The sequence below is a fragment of the Bubalus bubalis genome, chromosome 1 (genome assembly GCF_019923935.1).
Source record: "Bubalus bubalis isolate 160015118507 breed Murrah chromosome 1, NDDB_SH_1, whole genome shotgun sequence".
Classification (NCBI taxonomy): domain Eukaryota; kingdom Metazoa; phylum Chordata; class Mammalia; order Artiodactyla; family Bovidae; genus Bubalus; species Bubalus bubalis.
In genome coordinates, this window is record NC_059157.1 from 117,806,205 (window position 1) to 117,825,381 (window position 19,177).

A 19,177-nucleotide genomic window follows, 5' to 3' on the forward strand; every position below is an offset into this window, starting at 1 on the left:
AAGAGTCAGACATGACTGAGCAACTGAACTGAACCGAATCAGGTGTGTACTCAGGAATGTGACTGCTGGATCTTATGACAACTCTATCTCAGTTTTGTTTTGTTTTGTTTTGTTTTCCTATCTCAGTTTTTTAAGGAACCTCTGTACTGTTCTCCATAGCAGCTGTACCAATTTACATTCCCACCAACAGTATAGGAATGTAAATTTTTGTTTTGCTTGTCCCTACATCCTCTCCAGCATTTGTTATTTGTAGACTTTTTGATGATGGCCATTCTGACTGGTTTGAGGTAGGACCTCATTGGGTTTTGATTTGCATTTCTCTAATAATTAACAATGTTGAGCGTCTTTTCAAATGCTTTTTGGCCATCTCTATGTCTTTTTTGGAGAAATGTCTGTTTAGGTCTTCTGCCCATTTTTTGATTGGGTTGTGTGGTTTTTTGTTATTGAGTTGTATGAGCTGTTTGTATATTTTGGAAATTAAACCCTTGTTGGTTGCATCATTTGCAAATATTTTCTCCCAGTCTGTATGTTGTCTATTCATCTTGTTTATGGTTTCTATTTTTTTTCTTATGTATCATAAAAACCAAAATCATGCAACATATTTTCAGGAGTCCTGGCTCAGGGGGCAGGAAACTTGGAGAGCCATTTGATCATTGGCAAGCCAGTTTACAAACCATCACAGGTGTTCCTCCTGAAAAGAGTAAAACCTTTTAATCTTTTAGAAAGGAAAACAGGTTTTTTTTTTTTTCCCTCTTGTTTCAAAAGGTAAGAAGGTGGATAGATCTTCACCTGCCTCAGAGAGGTATTTCTGGATTCATAAAGTGGAGAAACTGATTTTTTTTTTCCCTTGCAGGTTGCCATGATGTAGATTTCTGGGCACAAGGGATGTTGTGTGGGGCCTTTCTTTCCTTGACTCCTGCATGGTTCCAGGGAGAAGTCAGGCGTGTGCCTGAGAAGTTGGCTCTTCTCTTCCTGATCCACTTACCCTCCTGGTGTAAGCATTTTGGTGGTGCCCATCAGTCTCCTTCAGGTCCTCCTGCTGTATCAGCTAGAGGAGGAGGGTGAAGGGGACCCGTGGCCTTGAGTCTGAGAGTGGTGGTGGACTATAAGACCCCATTTGAGAAGGATGAGTCTGCTGGGTGAAAGGGACTCAGACAGTTCAGCCCCAGAAAAGACTGATGAATCTATTGTTCACACCAGAAAGAAGAGCTGTCAAAATACAGAAGCCTTCTCATTAGTGAAGTGAAAGAAGTGCCCAAGGTGCTGGAATCTTGAAAGCTAAACTGCTTGTGGTTGCTTAGGTGTTGCTCAGAGACCCGTAGGTCAGCACTGTGCTCGGGCACACAGCCAGGCGGCGTGCAGAAAATGTGCCCGCGAGTCAGAGTGGAACATGGAGCCGCCGGAAACCGTATTCAGAGATGTCAACTTCCCGCTCACAGAACTCCCGTGGGTGTTACAGAGACAGTTTTGGGGTGTGCTCTAGCTCACTGGGGTCTGGCCATGTCTGACTTGGCTCACCTCACTAGTGACCATTCCAGGTTTAGGGGAGATATACTGGGGCAAGGAGCCAGGCATGGGGGAAGTGTGAGGCAGGAGATAGACAGGAGTCCTGCATGACTGACCTGGACTGGCAGATACAGATCTCGGTGGTAGGCCAGCTTGGAACAGCTGTCCAAAGAGGACTGCTTTCTACCGCTGCCATCCCCAAGGGTCTGTGAGAAAAAGCCTACTCGCAAAGAGCAGAGACCAGGCATGATCACAGAGTTGGTGGGCAAAGTCAGAATGTGGTACTGCCCCCAGCAGGAAGGAGAGCTTACAGGTTTGGAGACAAGAAACAAGGTCTGTAGCAGATACCAGAGCACGATAAGCTGTAGGGAGGCCAGCAGGGGCCAGGGACCTCCATACGATAACAATGAAAGAAGGGGGGAGGGTTGGGTAGATAGTCTGCTATTCTGCTTTCCAAATCTAAAATTCAATTTCCCCTGCATATTGAACTTCATAAAGAAGTGCGTGAGCTATAATTTCATATTGGCAAGAGAAGTGAGAAGAAAATTGAGGCCGGATGTTTTATTTGTTGTCTTCTATATATGTCCCTAAAGTTTTTCAGCTGAGTTGGAAATAAATTCTGTCCTATCCTAAAGGATATGATTTATACCAAGTCACTGAAGGTGCTCAGGCTGGAGACTCATGTTGCACTGTTGCTGAAGCAAAAACCGTGTCTTTTCATAATGCTCTGTTTTGTCCACAAAATAGGAGCTGATAGCTGTAAAAAATGTTATGGCTGAGCTGTAGCTAACACTCCATGCTTAATTTTGAGAGGGGTGAATAGGGCTAGAAGAAAGAATTTGCTGTATAGTTAATACATAAAACTGACTTTGGTCATTAATTTCAACCTCTTGGCCCCAAAGCCTTTCACCAGAGCTGCTAACAGGTCGTATAAATCACTCTCATGAGCTCTATGTCCTTTCCCTTCCCCTCTTCCCTCAGGGGAGGGGGCTGGCACTGATGGAAGCATCGCTTGGCCCCAGGGACTTCTGAGTCAGCAGACCTGAGCACCGCTGCATCCTGGCTTCCAGGGACGGAAGGCCGGGAACGTGGGGCTGAAGGGCAAGCATGGGGCTTCAGAACTTCCTTTCAACTTATTTTGTGGCATGAAACCTCTTTTTTCTGAAACTTCTCCATTGGCCCTCACTCAGTGAAGGGGAACCCCAAGAGTTTTCAAGTTCCTTGAGGATGGGGTGGGGGTGGTTTGAGGGAGGTGGCTGTGGGAAGCGGGAAACCCCTTCTTGGCCCATGGGAAACCTTATGTCTGCCAAGATGCTCTGGAGCTGTTTGGTATTTTCACTCTTGATGTGGTGGCATGTCTTGTTTTTAAAGATAACAGAATTTGAAAAAGGGCTTCAGAGATGTCTGAAGGCTTTTCTCAGAAACCTGTGTGAGGCAAATCTGTGCTTGCTTTCAACTCTGAAGCTTCCTTGCTAGATCATCCTAGTCAAATTGCCAAAGTTCTCTGAGCCTCAGCATCCTCACTTGAAGATGGGAGGTCCTGATACCCGCCAGGCAGAGAAGAGTGGAGGTTCTGAGCTGAGGCAGTGGTTGTAAAGCCCCAGCATGGGTCTGGCACAGGCCTCCCGAGGGAGGGAGGGAGTGTTTGGCTGACCAGGCTGGAGGAGCCCCAGCAATCTGAGCCCTTGGCCCCTTGGCATGTTCCACTGTGTTCCTTTGTGCCAGCTATGCCCATAGTGAGCCAGCTGTCCTGCAGCTGGGCCCTGCCTGGCAAAGCGGATGGAGAAGGAGCTCTGCAGGGTGGGTAAAAACCCTGCTGGGAGGGGACCCAAGTTCCCTGTTGGATATGAGAACCACTCCAGCCTGTTCCACCCTCGGGCCCCCTCAGGGACACAGCTGGGTCTGTGCAACATGACGGCAGGCCCTCCATCAAGCATGGCCTGACACCCTCTAGCCAAAGAAGCTGGGTTGGTGTGGCTGGTGTGGCACTTGCAGACTCGCTCCTCCCCTCCCCGGTCAGGAGCCTCTTACCGTTGGAGGAAGTGTCCACCCCTTTCAGCTGCCCTTTGACCCCTGCAGGTCAGAGGTGCTGCTGAGCAGCAGTTAACAAGCTCCAGAGGATGATAAAGCAGGTGGCAAATTGCTGCAATCTTGCCAAGCAGACAGTGAGAAAGGGCCCTCTTCCAGAGCAGCTGCTTCCAGGTCCCCAGCTCATGACGCCCTGCGTAGCTTGGGCTTGTCATAATTTCCCTTCCTCCCCGAGCCCCCTCCCAGTTAGTGGAAAGCTTGGGCTGATGTTCTGAGGTGAAAGCCCTCTGATGGGTTATAAATCTGTATCTCTGGGAAAGCCCTGATGCTCTTTCAGAGCTTTCAGAAAAGGAGAGAATGCACTTGCTTGGTTCATCTGCCCGGGAGAAGGCCTGTCTGCTGCCCAGGATGGGGGCCAGTGCTTACATAACTAAGCACATCTTATCTCTTCAGCATTTCCTGACCTATGTTATTTTGTATGTGTTAAGATGTGTCTATTGTTTCTGGGGATAGAAGAAGGGAGGGGGAGGAAAGAGGGTTTTTTTTTTTTAAATCCTTTTGTTTGTTTGGGATATCCTTAATTACTCACTGGGTTGTAATTCCATCCATGGTCAGATGACATGCCTTGTGGCCGGCTTAATTGGAGGCTGATGCTGATCTGTCCCAAGCCAGTTTCCAGTGGGGAATGTTGACTTGGGAACCTCCCAGCTGGTTGTAAGGCCGTGGACGTTGCCTTCGGCAGGCACTTGTGCTGAGGAATTGACCCTACTGTCCAGCCAGGCTGGCGCTCAGGGCCTCCGACACAGAAGCAGGGGTGGACCTCCTGAACCCCAAGAACAACAATCAGATCCTCCTCAGTGCCGGCCAGGGCCAGGGTGGTGCAGTAATGGGGGTTTGAAGGTCTTGAAAGCACATTTTGAGCCAGCACTTGGGATCTTGTCTTTCTTTTTCCAGCTTGTTAGAACCGAGTGGTACCACTCTGTTAGCCTGTAACTGGATCATGAGAGGGTGAGGCGAGCAGACCTGTCCCCTTGTGAAGATGGCACCCCACTGTTTACTTTATCCTCTGGACTTGAGGCTCAAGAGGAAGTGTCTTAGACCAGAAAGCCACCCAGGTTCTGAGTGTCTTCCCCCAGCTTGAGTTGACATAGTCAGTGGATCCTGTCTTGTGATCACATGTTCATCAGTCCTGTGTGACCTGTGTACCACCTTCTGTTCCTTGTAGGTAGCAGTTCTTCCATTTCCTGGAATGGCCCAGGCCAGCTCGCTGGGGCCGTTATCCTCATGGACACTAGCGTTTAAAGCTCCAGCTGCTGAGCCATTGTTTACGGAGAGGCCTGGGCCACCAGCCTCAGGGAGCTGAACTCTTCTGAGGAGGACGAGCAGCCACAAGCGTGTTCCTAGAACACAAGGTGCTCACACTGGCCCCTTCGTAACACACGAGCCAGGCCTCCTTATACCTGAGAACATGACCTAGGCACACACTGACACTTCAGTTTTTGTGATTTAAACAGATATTAAGTCTGAGGGGCTGGTTGGAATGCCCCTCACCTAATTGGATGTCGCAGCAAACACGTTCCCAGGCATGCACAGGTTTGATTGGAACAGAGGATGCTAGGCATGGAGCAGACAGTGTTGGACTGCTGGTTACTGTGTCTCTCACACCAGGCACTGAGTTTAGTCGGCTCCTGGATGCTGAGTCAGGTTCCCACCCACTTTGAATTTAACACAGCTCAAGGTGTGTTTTTAGAGGAATGTAAAGATTTGTTTGCAAGGAACGTAAAGAATCTGCCTGTAATGCAGGAGACCCAGGTTCAAACCCTGGGTGGGGAAGATCCCCTGGAGAAGGAAAGGGCAACCCACTCCAGTATTCTTGCCTGGGAAATCCCATGGACAGAGGAGTCTGGCGAGCTACAGTCCATGGGGTCTCAAGAGTCAGATGTGACTTAGCAACTAAAAAGATTTGTTTAAATCCCTGCCTGATGTTAATGTGAGAATACAGAGTGCCATTTTCCCATTCTCACAAGTTGACTACAAACTGTGGGTGTCATAGAAATCTCTTTTCTTTCTTTGGCTACTACTTATTTATCTTCAGGTCTATATTTTCATGGGATAATATGCTAATCCTTCATGAGCTAATCGTGTGGGGCGTCTGGCGAGTCTTGTATATAACCTTCTGGCCCATTACACAGTGACTTCTGCTCCCTAGGATTTCATGGCTTGTTCTGGGAGTGGGGGGAGGAGGGCTAGTTAACATGAGTGCATCAGTTAGGGAGTCAGAAGACCTGAGTTCTGAGATCAGCTTTGCCACTTAGCTGGACTGTGTGATCCCTGACAGGTCCTCCTTCTTCTTTGGTCCTCAGTTTCTCCATCTGTACAATGGCCTCAGTTATTATTGGGTTTTCTTTTCAAATCTGTTATCCTCGATTATTCTGTCCTTTACCTTTTTGCTGTCTTCTCATGGAATTCTGACATGGTGGACATTCAACCAGCCTTAGATGCTAGCCATTCTTTTGAGTTTTGTAGATGACTAGTCCTTCTTTTGGAGAAGGCAATGGCACCCCACTCCAGTACTCTTGCCTGGAAAATCCCATGGACGGAGGAGCCTGGTGGGCTGCAGTCCATGGGGTTGCAAAGAGTCAGACACGACTGAGTGACTTCACTTTGACTTTTCACTTTCATGCATTGGAGAAGGAAATGGCAACCCACTCCAGTGTTCTTGCCTGGAGAATCCCAGGGCCTGAGGAGCCTGGTGGGCTGCCGTCTATGGGGTCGCACAGAGTTGGACACGACTGAAGCGACTTAGCAGCAGCAGCAGCAGCAGCAGTCCTTCTTTGGGGCTTCCCTGATAACTCAGTGGTAAAAAATCCACCTGCCAATTCAGGAGACATGGGTTCTATCCCTGGATCAGGAAGATCCCCTGGAAGAGGAAATGGCAATCCACTCCAGTATTCTTGCCTGGGAAATCCCATGCCAGAGGAGCCTGATGGGCTATAGTTCATGGGGTCATAAAGAGTCGGACATGACTTAGCGACCGAACAACAGTCTTCCTTTTGCTCAGGCATCCTCCCCCATGCTTTATAGATTTCATCTTCTCTTTGCTTTGGGGGCAATTATCTCATTCATTTATACCTTAAATTTCAGTGGTCCTGCTGCAGTCATTGCAGCTATCCTCCTACCAGCATCTTCTCTCGGCCATCACTGGTTGCCACTTCCACGTATCACCCTAGTTTCATCCTCAGCACAACTTTCAACATTATGTGTAAAACCTTCTGGATGTAATTCCCATAGAGAGATGACTATATCAAATACCAGAGAAACAGGGCCCTTTAAAAAAAATCAAATCTCATCCTAATGAGTTCCAGCATTCCTGGTAAGCATCTTCCTCTCTTCAGCAGCGACATTTACAACTTGGCATCTGACTTCACAATTGCATAAAAGGACAACTGCCTGGACAGTGCCTACACGATAGAGCGGGCTGTGTTCAGGGAGCGGTCGGTCTCCTTGAATAGAAGGGCGTGTCCTCCTGCCTCGATCTGCAAGGTGACAACCAGGTCAGCCTTTCACATTGGTGTGAAGGGGTCACTTCACGCTGGCACTGCTGTCTCTTTCCTTCCTAATCAGGTGGAAGCCTTTACCTCATGTGGTGAAGGCTCTCTTTAAAGAAGTGTTCCCAATTTTAAGCAAACCCTTCCTGAAAAGTGCTTTACCAAGGAGGAGTTACAAAATATATCAAAGCATCTCACATTCACGTATCTTATGGCTGTGTGTGATCTTTCCAAGTTCACTCCCAGTCATTCCCTGAAGGACTGGGAAGGTGCTTAGATTTATTGATGGGTGTATTAAAACAAGGCCAGGGCTCTGGCCAAGTGCAGGAACTGGGTCTGCTCAAGAGACATCTCCTGTCCTTGAGCTCTGCCCTCTGCCCAGGGCCTGTCTGGACAGGCCAGGGAAGGAGGTGTTCCGGCTGCTTCAGGCAGATTAAGTGGTATTTATATGATCTTGAAAAACCAGAGAACACACACAGCACCTGGTAGGCTTTCAAGGAAGAATGACTGACAGACCGAATGGCCCCTCTATCAGGAATTTCTTTACAGTGAACTACCTTTCTGTAGAGGACCTCCACGTAGTTCCCATTTGGCCAGGCTGTCACTCTGGTTTTTGTCTATCAAGGTCTTTGGCACCTCTGTGTGCTCCCATTCTCCGTGCGGGTAGCACTGGTACCAGAATCTGCCTCCCTGAACCCCTCTCTCCTCAGAGCAGAATCAGGGTCTACTGGGGAGTGTGTGCTGGGCTTTCAAGTCAAGCCAACCTAGGTTCAGATCCCAGCTCTGACACTTGTTGGCTGAAGGACTTGGGCTATTGTTTTTAACCTTTAAAAGCGAAGACATCACTTTGCTGACAACATTACATATAGTCAAAGCTATGGTTTTTCCAGTAGTCACGTATGGATGTAAGAGTTGGACCATAAAGAAGGCTGAGTGCCGAAGAATTGATGCTTTCAAATTGTGGTGCTAGAGAAGACGCTTGAAGAGTCCCTTGGACAGCAAGGAGATCAAACCATTCAGTCCTAAAGGAAATCAATTCTGAATATTCATTGGAAGAACTGGTGCTGAAGCTGAAGCTCTAATACTTGAGCCACCTAATGTAAAGAGTCTACTCATTGAAAAAGACCCTGATGGTGGACAAGATTGAGGGCTGGAGAAGAAGGGAGCTGCAGAGGATGAGATGGTTGGATAGCATGAGATGGTTGGATAGCATTGGTTGGACTCAATGGACATGAATTTGAGCAAACTCTGGGAGATAGTGAAGGACAGAGGACAGTCCACAGGGTCGCAAAGAGTCAGATACCACTTAGCGACTGAACTATAACAAGAAGCCTCTGGTCCTTCATCTAAACGTGGGAATAACTCCACTTACGTTGGGTGGTTTTGAGAACTAAAACTATTGCCTGTGTAATAATACTGGACACTCAGAAACCACTCGGAGAAAGTGTTCTTCTTTTGTGGCCATCGCTCATATTATTGGAAGTCTCCTAGGGCCATGAATTAGAGAGTTCCTCTTCTTTCACAGCCCTGAGGACGCCACGAAACTAGCACCAGATCCTTGAGGCCTCCCACCTCCCCCTCCTGTGGTACTGTGCTTTCTCTGCTTGGGTGATGGTGCCCCCTTGCCCCTGTCTCATGAGGGCTCTGCTCTATCTTGTGAAAGAGCTGCCTGAGACCTTGGGTGAGGGAACTCGGGGTGCAGGGGATGCACCAGTAGACAGGTGAGAAGTGGCTGGAGCGGGTGTGTGTGGCGGGGCTGCCCATCATGACGTCTTGATGGTTGCTACTCACGCCTGGACATTCTCTCCTGGGATACAGTGTCCTTCCTGAAGGTCACCATCAGCTTCCTCCCCTCTGTTGTCCAGGGCCACCTCTGAGAGCAGCAGGGGCCCCGAGACTCTGCCCTGTAGCCTCTCTTGTCTGTCCTGGTTTAGAGCAGCTTCTCAGGAGGCAGCCATGTCACCATAAGGGCTTCCTGCCCTCCAGGCTCCAGGCTCATCACCCTTCCCACAAGGACTTCCTGCCCTCCAGGACCCTTCCCGACTTCTAGGTGGTGGCTCTTGTGATTGCTGAGTTTAGTGCAGGATGCAACAGTTTTGCTCACATTTATGCATGTGTGGGCAGTGCGAAGGAAAGCTGGCCATTGGGTCCACACTGGCCTGGGACCCATTCTCCTCCACCCGCTTCCTACAGGGGCCCGAGAAGCAGCCCATTGCCCTCTGGCCTGGGCAGCTGGATGCTCACCTACTGTTTTCAGAAAACTCACATGGGATGTCAACTAAGGTTTTATTTCTGCGTCACAAAGGAAAATAGAACAGGGACTACTGAATCAGCTTTTCTTGAATCATAAGCTGTGATTTCTCCAGAAACTAGATAATGGCTGTTGAATTCCACAGCTGTTGCTGAGCATTTACTGAATGTCAAGCCCTGCACTGTGAGTGGATGGAGGCTGAGATGCCAAAGATGGAGTCCCTGTCTTTAGGGAGTCTCCATGGGCCGTGGGTCCTGACAGCCCCATGCTCTGCTTCTGGGCTGGTGAAGGGCTGGTGGAGAGCCAAGGCAGGCACCTGGTGCTCTTACTTCACCACTCCTTGTCTGCCAAAAGTCTTCCTTGACTGCCTCAAGCTCTAGCAAGTTCCCTCCTCTCCAGACCCTGGCTTCTGTGGCGCCTACAGCCCGGGTGATGTTCCCTACCTGTTATCTAGTCTTCTCGGCATCACAGCCTCACCAGGCACATCATATCATATGCACTTCAGCAAATGAAACAACTGAAGTTTAGAGAAATGAAATAGTTCACCCAGGATCACAGAGTTAATCGGCAAGCAGAACTGGAACCTGCTCTCACGTGGTCTGATTCCCAGGCCAGGGCTTTCCTCAGGACAGAGTACTTACTGTCCATCATCACTTGACCCTGAGAGGCCCGTCTTCCATGTCACATCAGCACTAGGTGCCCTTTCTCTGTTTTGTGTCCTTCCCTGAGGGCAGGGCCCAGTCAGCCTGGTGTCTGATCCCCTGCTGGCACTGCTGGCCCAGACTCTCCGATGGGCCCACTGCATGAAGGATGGAGAATGAGCTCAGCGCCTCTCTCCTACCTTCTCACTCCTCGGTCATCTGGGAGCAACGGGAGCAAACAGCTCTTATGAGCCAGGTGTCTGTCTAATTATATCTGAGTTAGTCTTTCAGACAGTGGATTAAAAACATAACAGCATCTGAGGTCTTTTAGCTGGTTCTGTCTGGGTCAGCATCCTAACCCCACACATATCTAGGTTTGTAGAAATAGTAATAAGAAGCTGAGGCAACAATGACTTATGGGTCATTTAATACCTGTACCGAAGAGAGAAGCACCAAGACAGTCATCTAAACTCGAGAATTTGGTCGCCTAGTTTTACAGTGGATGTCTGCAACCAGAAGGGAAGCTATGAGGCAGTTGTCTTCCTCTGTGAAGGCTTCTAGTGAGTCAGGGGTTGCTGGTAGATGAAGGGCCTTTGTTCTGGTGGTGTTCTGGTGGTGTCATTGCATTATTTGGTGATAGCAAGAATAATCCATAAATCCAATAATAAAACGCTTTGCACCTTTCACTTCATTCTCTGTCAATGACTGAGCCTCCCGGGAGGTATGTCCCTGTCTCATTGTTGTATTGTTCTTTCCTCCAGAGATCCTGCGGATAATTCAGCTGGACCTAGACCTCAAGTACAAGACCAACATCCGGGAATTGTTTGAGGAGTTTGACAACTTCCTGCCAGGTGCCATCATTGGCATAGCACGGGAGATGCAGCCAGTGTACAGGTAGGTGGGAGCAGCTGGCCTGCGGCCTCCAGGAACCCTCCCTGCCTCTTACCACCCCCACCCTCCACCCTCCGCAGCTGGGATCCATGGGTCTGCCGTCTTTCTGCACTGAACATCTTGGGGACACTTTTGTACTTATTGTTTACAGTAAATAGTTTGGGCAGAGGGGTCTGCACCAAGACCATAGATGCTTACTTACCTCATTCATTTGGGACAGTTGGTGACATTTTTTCTTGTGGAAAGCCCAGCCATTTGGGTTCTGGTTCAGCTCAGAATTTTAAAATCTCAGGCTCTGTCTTACAGTGGAGGTGTCGAGATGCAGCTTTAACTTGGTTGTCTGATGAACTAAGTTTTCTTGGCCTCTGAGTCACCAGCAAGCCCTCCTCTGTGTAGGGGGAGCAGGTTTGTCGAGATGCAGCTTTAACTTGGTTGTCTGATGAACTAAGTTTTCTTGGCCTCTGAGTCACCAGCAAGCCCTCCTCTGTGTAGGGGGAGCAGGTTTGTCAGTGTTTTTCAGGGAGGGAGAGGCCGCACAGCTTTCGTGCACAGATTGGCACCGACCAGTCGAGTCAAGAGTGTGTTCTTGTTCTATATAGAGTGTTTTCCTTATCAGGTGCTCAGCGTAGCGAAACTCCAGCACTGAGAACCGGGAGACACGTTCAAGAGTATTCATTGTGGCATCATTTGTAGTAGCCCAAACTGAAAAGAGCTTAATGCTCATAGACAGCAGAATGGATAAATATAATATATTCATCCAGTTGAGTACTTGAAATAAAATGAGCAGACAGGTACCTACGTGCACTGATAGGCAAGACTAAACTGTACTGTTTAGGGATGTATATGCAAGTGGTAAATGTCATAAGGAAAACCAAGGAATGATGGTCCCAAACGGCAGCGTGACAGTTACCTGTGGAGTGGGTGGGGGATGGGAGGGGCGTGGACACGGGTGGGCGTTGCTCCTGGTTGGCTGCAGTGCTTTGTGCTCCACTTGAAGGGCTGTGCGTGTGTTTGTGTGTATTCCTTTGTGTGTAATATGTGTCTTACCATTTAAAAACATATAAAAAGAGAAGGAAAGGCAGAAGCACCTGCAGGTTTTCATTATAAATCAGGCCCATGACCCTGGGTACACAGACTTCCACATTGCTGACTGTTCCTCCTCTAGGCAGAGCCATAGCTCCCTCAGAGCCTGGAGCTGGGGGTTTGCTGCCCCCTGAGCTGGCCTACCCTTGGTTCTCAGTGCATACCCTTATGCTGACTCACAGTGGGCATTCTCAGAGCCAGGCCCAGTCTTTGGAGAGCCGCAGGGCAACTAGTGACTCAAGAACACACATGTCCTCAGAGAGAGGAGAGTGACAGCCTCGGCTGGGTTGTAGTTATTTGCAAGACCCAGATCACATAACAGGAAATTCCTGCAAGGCCTCTGAGTGAGTGGATAACTCCTGGGCCAGGTGGGCTGTTTCCCTTACATAATCCTCTCACAGGTTGCCCTGGAGTCATGCAGTAGAGCCCCTTACTCTGCTGTGGGTGGGGAAGAGGAGACTTCACTCTGTGACTTGCACTCACAGCAGCACAGCCCCACCCCTTCCTGCCCCCTTCCTTCACCTTCACACAAGGTGTTAGGTCTGTGGTTGTTGGTTTAACCAGGGGAGGAGGTGGAAGGAACACTGAACCAAGAGTCTGATGTCCTATGTGCTAGTCCCAGCTTGGTCACCACGCTTGGTCTTGCCATCTGAGGGTGGGAGCAGGTGGGCTCTGAGACCACCGTCCTCTAGCCCTGGCATTTGTGATCCCAGCCCTTCTGACCCTCACCATTTCCAAGTCATCTTTGCTCATCCTGAGGTTGCTTGTCAGCTGGTGAATTCCTCACCGCTACACAGGGCCCGTGCCCCGAGGATCGTTAAACCAGGCTGACTATTAAGTACAATTAGAGCTGTGAGGCCTTCAAGCCATGGTTTGGAATTTTTCTCATGCAATACAGATGAAAACCTGATCATGCTTAACTTAAATGGTATTGGCCAGAATTTATCTTTTCTGTACATCAAAAATTTTAGAAACAGTGAAACCGAAAATCAGTTTAATTAGGCTTTTCAAAGGAAATGTTTGAAAGATTTTAGATCCAAAATGAAATTGAGTTTTCTTCATCTTCAGAATCCTTCATTCTGCATCATGACATGAGACAGAGGAGACTCCTGTAGCTGGGCTGGTGATAAAGTCCAGAAGATGCCCTGTTTGTAGGGCTCAGTCTGTCAGAAGCAACAGAAATGAAAAGTCTTTTACTTCCTCTTCCCCTCTTCCATCCCCTTCCAGCCGAAATGTTTCTAAAGACCTCTGATAATTAAGTCTGCAGTGACTGCCCTGTGCTGATCTGTCCCCACCGGCTCTGAGTAATTTGATACTTGCCTTCTGTCTCATGCTGGGGCTGGGAGCATTTGGTGCTGGCCGGGGCAGGGAACTGTGGTTTTTTTGCCATCTTCCGTAAGAAAACTGGAGGCTCCAGTAGCCCCAAAGATCGAGTGTTAGTTGTCTGCCACTCGGCAGTCTGTGCCCGGGTGTGAGTGTTTGTAGGGAGGGGGAATGAAGGCAGGGGAGTAAACAAGGCCTGAACCAGGGCCGGCAGAGCCAGGCCCCCGAGAACAGCTTCAGGCCCATCTCCGTAGATGGGGCTGGTGTAGCTGGTGGGGAATCCCCTGTGGCCATCTGCCTTCCTCTGTAGGCACCCGGTCCTCCCCCAGGAACTGGCCTGTAGACTGTGAGGTGGGCAAGGTTTTATCATAAACAGAATCTGCTAGCATCTGTGCAAAGAAAGGAAAATTTAGAAACCAAACGGCACAAAAGCAAACTTAGCTGATGAACAGAGCGCATTCTGATCTGGAAATTCACTAAGCAGAAATAAATCTAGACCTTCTCAGCTGTGTTATTTTTATAGTCACTTGTCCGAGAGTTACTATACTTCAAAAAAGGCACATATTAAGTCATTTTTATGGCTGTTTCCCTTTGATTGTGTGCCATGAATGTTAGAAGCTTGAGGGGCTGGAAGAGAAAGTATTTCCCACTGTACTTTTGACAAATAGCTTTTTAAAAAAACAATCCCCCCCGCCGCCCCAAACATAGCACCACGTCAGCTGTGTTTTCTAGAAAATGATGTCTCATGGGATGCTAGCATTTTGATTAAGGAGGCTTTTCCTCTTGGGCCCCTGTAAATGTCTCATGACTTTCCTCATCTGAAAACTGGGGAGCAGTGGTCATCTTGGGTGGAACATTGTCCTTCATTTCTTGATTCTTTCTCTTCTTCTTTGCTAGGAAACTCTAGTTAGTTGGGCAGCATGGTTAGTTGGAATAAGTGGAGAAGGGTCTAGTGCTTTCTAGTCATAAATAGCTGTGTTTCAAATATGTGTTAATCCAGGATGCCATTGAGCATTTTCTTCCTTATGAGTATATTGGAAAAGTAAAGAAAACTGTTAGACCCTGTTTGTGCATAACCTATAAAAATCATAAGGGTGTATCACCTGGCAGAGCAGCCATACATAGAAGAAATGACTCAGATTATACTCAGAAACCATGGATTATAGTCCTGCCTTTCACGAATTACCTATGTGACACTGTGCAAGTCGGTTGATTCTCTGAACTTCTGTGTTTTCACCTCTAAGTGGGGATAGATATGTCTAATACACAGAATTGCTGAAACGCTCAAATGAAATAAAATGCATGAAAGTTTCTGGTGTAAAAGAGACTCTGGGTAAAGAACGCTTCCTCCTTCCCACCTTCATCATCATAGCTCCGTTAGTGTTTTCCTCTCCAGCTGATTTGTTGTTCGGTATACCTCCTACTCTACCCCACCCACAACAGACATGGTTGCCAGTTAAAATACAGGATGCCCAGTTAAATAAATTTCAGATAAACAACAAACAACTGCTTTATTGCTTTATGTAAGTATAACCCAAATGTTGTAAGGGGATATACTTACACAAAACAAGTATTGTTTATATGAAATTGAAATGTAGCTGGGTATCCTGCTGGTTTCCTTTCCTTTCTTCCCTTCTTTTTTTCTACATTTGGTAGTTCTACCCCTACTCAGGTGTTAGAACCCCCCTTTTTAGCAATGGAGAGTGATCTGGCTTTTCTATAAGATCCTTGAGTGAATGGGAACAAAGGGTATGGAAGCGGGAAACTAGTGGGAAGGTGGGAGGTTGAGGGGCAGCCTTCAGAGTCTTCAGGAGACACCAGGCCTGAGGTTCACCCAGCCCTCTGCAGGAGCCAGGGCCAGACTGTGGGTAGTTGGGTAGGCTCCTGGAGCTAGGAAGCCCAGCAGTGGCTTAGCTTCAGGCCACAGGGCTCCTGCTGAGCCTGGAGTGAGTGAGTGAGAGTGTGTGTGTTGAGGAGCTGGGGTAGCAGCCATTGGTCGTGGTCACTCTGTCTTGAGGCTGGCCGCCTGAGGAGCTGTTGAATGGTAGCTTTATTATTGGGGGCCACGGGCTTCTGGTTCATTCTCTCTTGGCTCCATTGGCTGGCTGTATGCTGGTTTGAGCCCAAACCCACCATGAGGTGGAAGCAGCAGGCGAATCCTGTCAACTGCTGATAATGACACCAGGCAGGAATTTGCTTTTGTGGTTAATATTTTAATGGTGTCTACTCTTCTACGTTTTTAGGTCTTGTGGTTTTTATTGATAACATTTGTGGCGGCCTAACCTCTTTCCAGATGCTTGAAATAAAAATGTCTAACTTACTTTCAGGCCTCTTTATCCCATTCCTAGCACTGCAGAAGGGCTGTCAGGGATGCTGGGAAGGAAGTGAGGACTAGCACAGAAGTAGGAGGGGAGAACGTGGACTGACACCACCTCTGCCACTCATGGCTGTGTGACCTTGGGTGAGTTTCCTGACCTCTCTGAGTTTTAGTTTCTTTAGCTGAGACCTGGAGATTATAGCAGTACTGTATAATACTATATATGGTGAAGTTGATTGAAGGCTAAATTAGACAGTGTATCTGGCACAGACTAGCACTTCTTATTTGTGATAGCAACTTTATCCAATCCCACTCAGGCACATAGTTCTGTGACCTTAGGGAGGTCACTTAACCTGTGAGGTTCAGCTCCCTCATGGTATGTAAAGCTGGAGCAACTGATAATTTAGCATAATTAGTGTTGGTATTTTGGCTTCTCAGCATCTGTCATCAGAGAAGGCAATGGCACCCCACTCCAGTACTCTTGCCTAGAAAATCCCATGGACGGAGGAGCCTGGTGGGCTGCAGTCCATGGGGTCGCTGAAGGTCGGACACGACTGAGCGACTTCACTTTCACTTTTCTCTTTCATGCATTGGAGAAGGAAATGGCAACCCACTCCAGTGTTCTTGCCTGGAGAATCCCAGGGCCGGGGGAGCCTGGTGGGCTGCCGTCTATGGGGTCGCACAGAGTCGGACACGACTGAAGCGACTTAGCAGCAGCAGCAGCAGCATCTGTCATGGCTTCCTGGGTGGCCCAGTGGTAAAGAATCTGCCATTGCAGGGGACACAGGTTCCATCCCTGGGTTGGGAAGGTTCCCTGGAGAAGGAAATGGCAACCTACTCCATTATTTTTGCTGAGAAATCCCATGGACAGAGGAGCCTGGCAGGCTATCGTCCATGGGATTGCAAAGAGTAAAGACATGACTTAGCAACTAAACAACAACAAAAACAGCATCTGTACCCCCTTCCTATGTTTGAGAAATTTCCTGCTGTATAAGCCTGCCTCCCTTTATGAAGACAAAAAGGCTGAAGACTTTCTTTCCTGGACTCCATGCAGCTAGGGTTCTGTGTTCTCCATCCCTTGAGAAAAGCACCATCAGGAATTTAGAATCTATGCAGGCGGGTTTTATACTTTAACAATATACCCTAAACAATATAAAGTGAAAGTGAAGTCGCTCAGTCGTGTCCGACTCTTTTCGACGCCATGGACTGTAGCCTACCAGGCTCCTCCGTCCATGGGATTTTCCAGGCAAGAGTACTGGAGTGGGGTGCCATTGCCTTCTCCAGGAGAAGCAATATAAGGTATTTGCAAAACAGAAATGGACAGTATTACCAGGAGAAAACAGTGAGTCCACAATAATGGAGTGAAATGTTAACATGCCTCTGTCAGAAACCAGGAGCTCAAAGAGGCGGAAGGTTTGTGTGCAGAAGATCACAGCAGAGGAGGAAGGGCGGGGGACGCGAGGAGGACAGACCGCTGGGGCAGGCGCCTGTCCCCTGTTTCACACCGAGAGCCTGCCTGGGGGCCTGGCGGGCATTTCAGTGCCCCACTGAGAGTGAACCTCTGGCCACTACCTGCTTCTGGACACCAGCCCTTGGCTCCAGTGGTTTCTTGTCCATGGACATGTTTGTCTCATTTTTTACTCCTACTATTTTCCTTTCTCTGCTACATTCCTTGAATTTAAAAAAACATAAGAGTAATTTATCATTAAAAATTCAAGCAGTATACAAAGATGATGATTTTTCCAGAAATTTTCTACAGATTTATCAGTGGTGTGTATATAAGTGGACTCATACTTTATATACCCTTGTGCGTCTTTCTTTATTCACTAAACAGTGTGTCTTGGCCATCCTTATCCCTAGACATTGCTAGTCTCCCATTATGTATTTTTTTGTTTTATCTTGGAAAGCTTCTAACATAGACACAGGTAGACAGAATCATGTAGTACTCTAGGTGCTTTAGTATTATAATATTCATGGAGTTTTAGTAATTATCAACCCTGAGCCAACCTTACTTCATCTTTATCCCTATCTATCTTCTCTTACCGCCCCTTCCCAGACACCCCCATTATTTTCAAGAAAACCCAGTCAGCAAACCATTTCATTGGTAAATATCATTTTAAATTTATCATTAAAAAAAAAATTCCATGTGCTCGTTTCTGGATGTAGAGCTGAGAGGTTGTGTGAACTCATGGTGTCATTTTGTCTTCAAGTTCCTCGTCCTGAAATCAGTTTATATGAGGGAGGAAAACAGACCCAGCTCTGACGTCTAGCCAAGTGACATTTTCCGTCCCTCTCCAGATTGTCTTACGTCAGGATGTTAATGTGGCGGTCTTGTCTGGAAGGTTTTACAGCCCATATAAATCCAGGTCCATTGTTCACCAGGCATGAAACGCTGCATTATAAGGTAACTGCCACCACCGTCATTTCAGGATGAGTAAGCTACGACTTGCGGATGAAAGAGAGTAGATTTTCATCTTTCTGCTGACACCTGAGGATGAATTTCTTGGCTCTTGTTCTTGTGTTTTTTTAAAAAAATTAACCAAGATTGAACCTGTCGGTTTCTATTAGAGTTAAATCTGAGTACAGAGAGAAAAGCCTGCCAGCTTTTAAAATAGTGGCTGATGAAGAAGCCTTGTATTCCTTCATCCCTGGGAGTTAGAAGACAAGGCTGACTGCTTTTGCGGAGCCCGTGTAACCTGGCAGCAGTGATGTGGCCCCTTCAGGAGTCACTAATAAAAGGAGAGAAGAATACCTGCTCTGTGGTAGAGATAAAAATACTACAAGATTATTATTTTTAATGGCAACATTGGGAAAATGTATTTTAAAAGGAAAAAGCTGCATACAGAAAACCCGAGTGGAACTGTGTTACTGTTAATGTAATTATTTCTTCTCTGATGGTTGTGTCCCCCGGGGAAGCTGTGAATATCCAATGTCATCTGAAGGTCATGGAGTCAGGGAGGCTCCTGAAGGCTGAGCACCCAGGCTGAGATGAGGTCCTGGTGGGGACCATGTGAGGGACTTCCCTTCTCTGAAAACACAGCTCATATCAGCTCTTGTGTCACCCTGGGCAGTATGAGTCCTCTGGCACTACTGAATCAGTCAGATCCGTGGCAGGGTGCCTGACACACATGTCATGGGAAGAATGAGTGAGGAAATGAAAGGGCAGAAGGGCGGGGCCAACTTGCATGCTCACTTTGGGGGGTGCAGTCCAGGTACCTGGCACACAGTAGATTTTCACTGAATACAAGACATTGTTTAATAAGAGGGGACTTCCTCAACAATGTGTTAACCAGTTCTTAAGTAAGAGTCCATAGGCCCATCGCTGGTGTTTTTATAGAAATCGCTTTTATTTTCTTTTTAGAGACAATCCGTGGCATTGTTATTCTCGGTTTTTATTGGGTTCATCATGTGTGAACCACAAGATTACGAGCTTTGAGGAATTATGAGGTAGATCACATGGTTCCTGCTTTCAAGGAGATTATAATGTGAGGGAGATGGGTGGTTGGAATTCAGTAAAGACTCAAACACCCAAAATGCAAACTCCAAGTTGCTGCTGCTGTTTAGAGGTTTCCCTTGGATGAGCCACAAA

At 47.7% G+C, this 19,177-nt stretch overlaps 1 protein-coding gene across 5 annotated transcripts in view; it reads left to right on the forward strand.

The window, feature by feature from the left end:
* The window catches only part of XXYLT1 (xyloside xylosyltransferase 1), a 179,152-nt gene that overhangs the window by 90,828 nt on the left and 69,147 nt on the right, over positions 1 to 19,177 (forward strand). For all 5 annotated transcript variants that reach the window (XM_006071656.4, XM_044943328.2, XM_044943332.2 and 2 more), the window contains one exon: positions 10,736 to 10,868. In XM_006071656.4, coding sequence (XP_006071718.1) covers positions 10,736 to 10,868 — 133 coding nt within the window. The remainder of the gene's footprint in view (positions 1 to 10,735; positions 10,869 to 19,177) is intronic.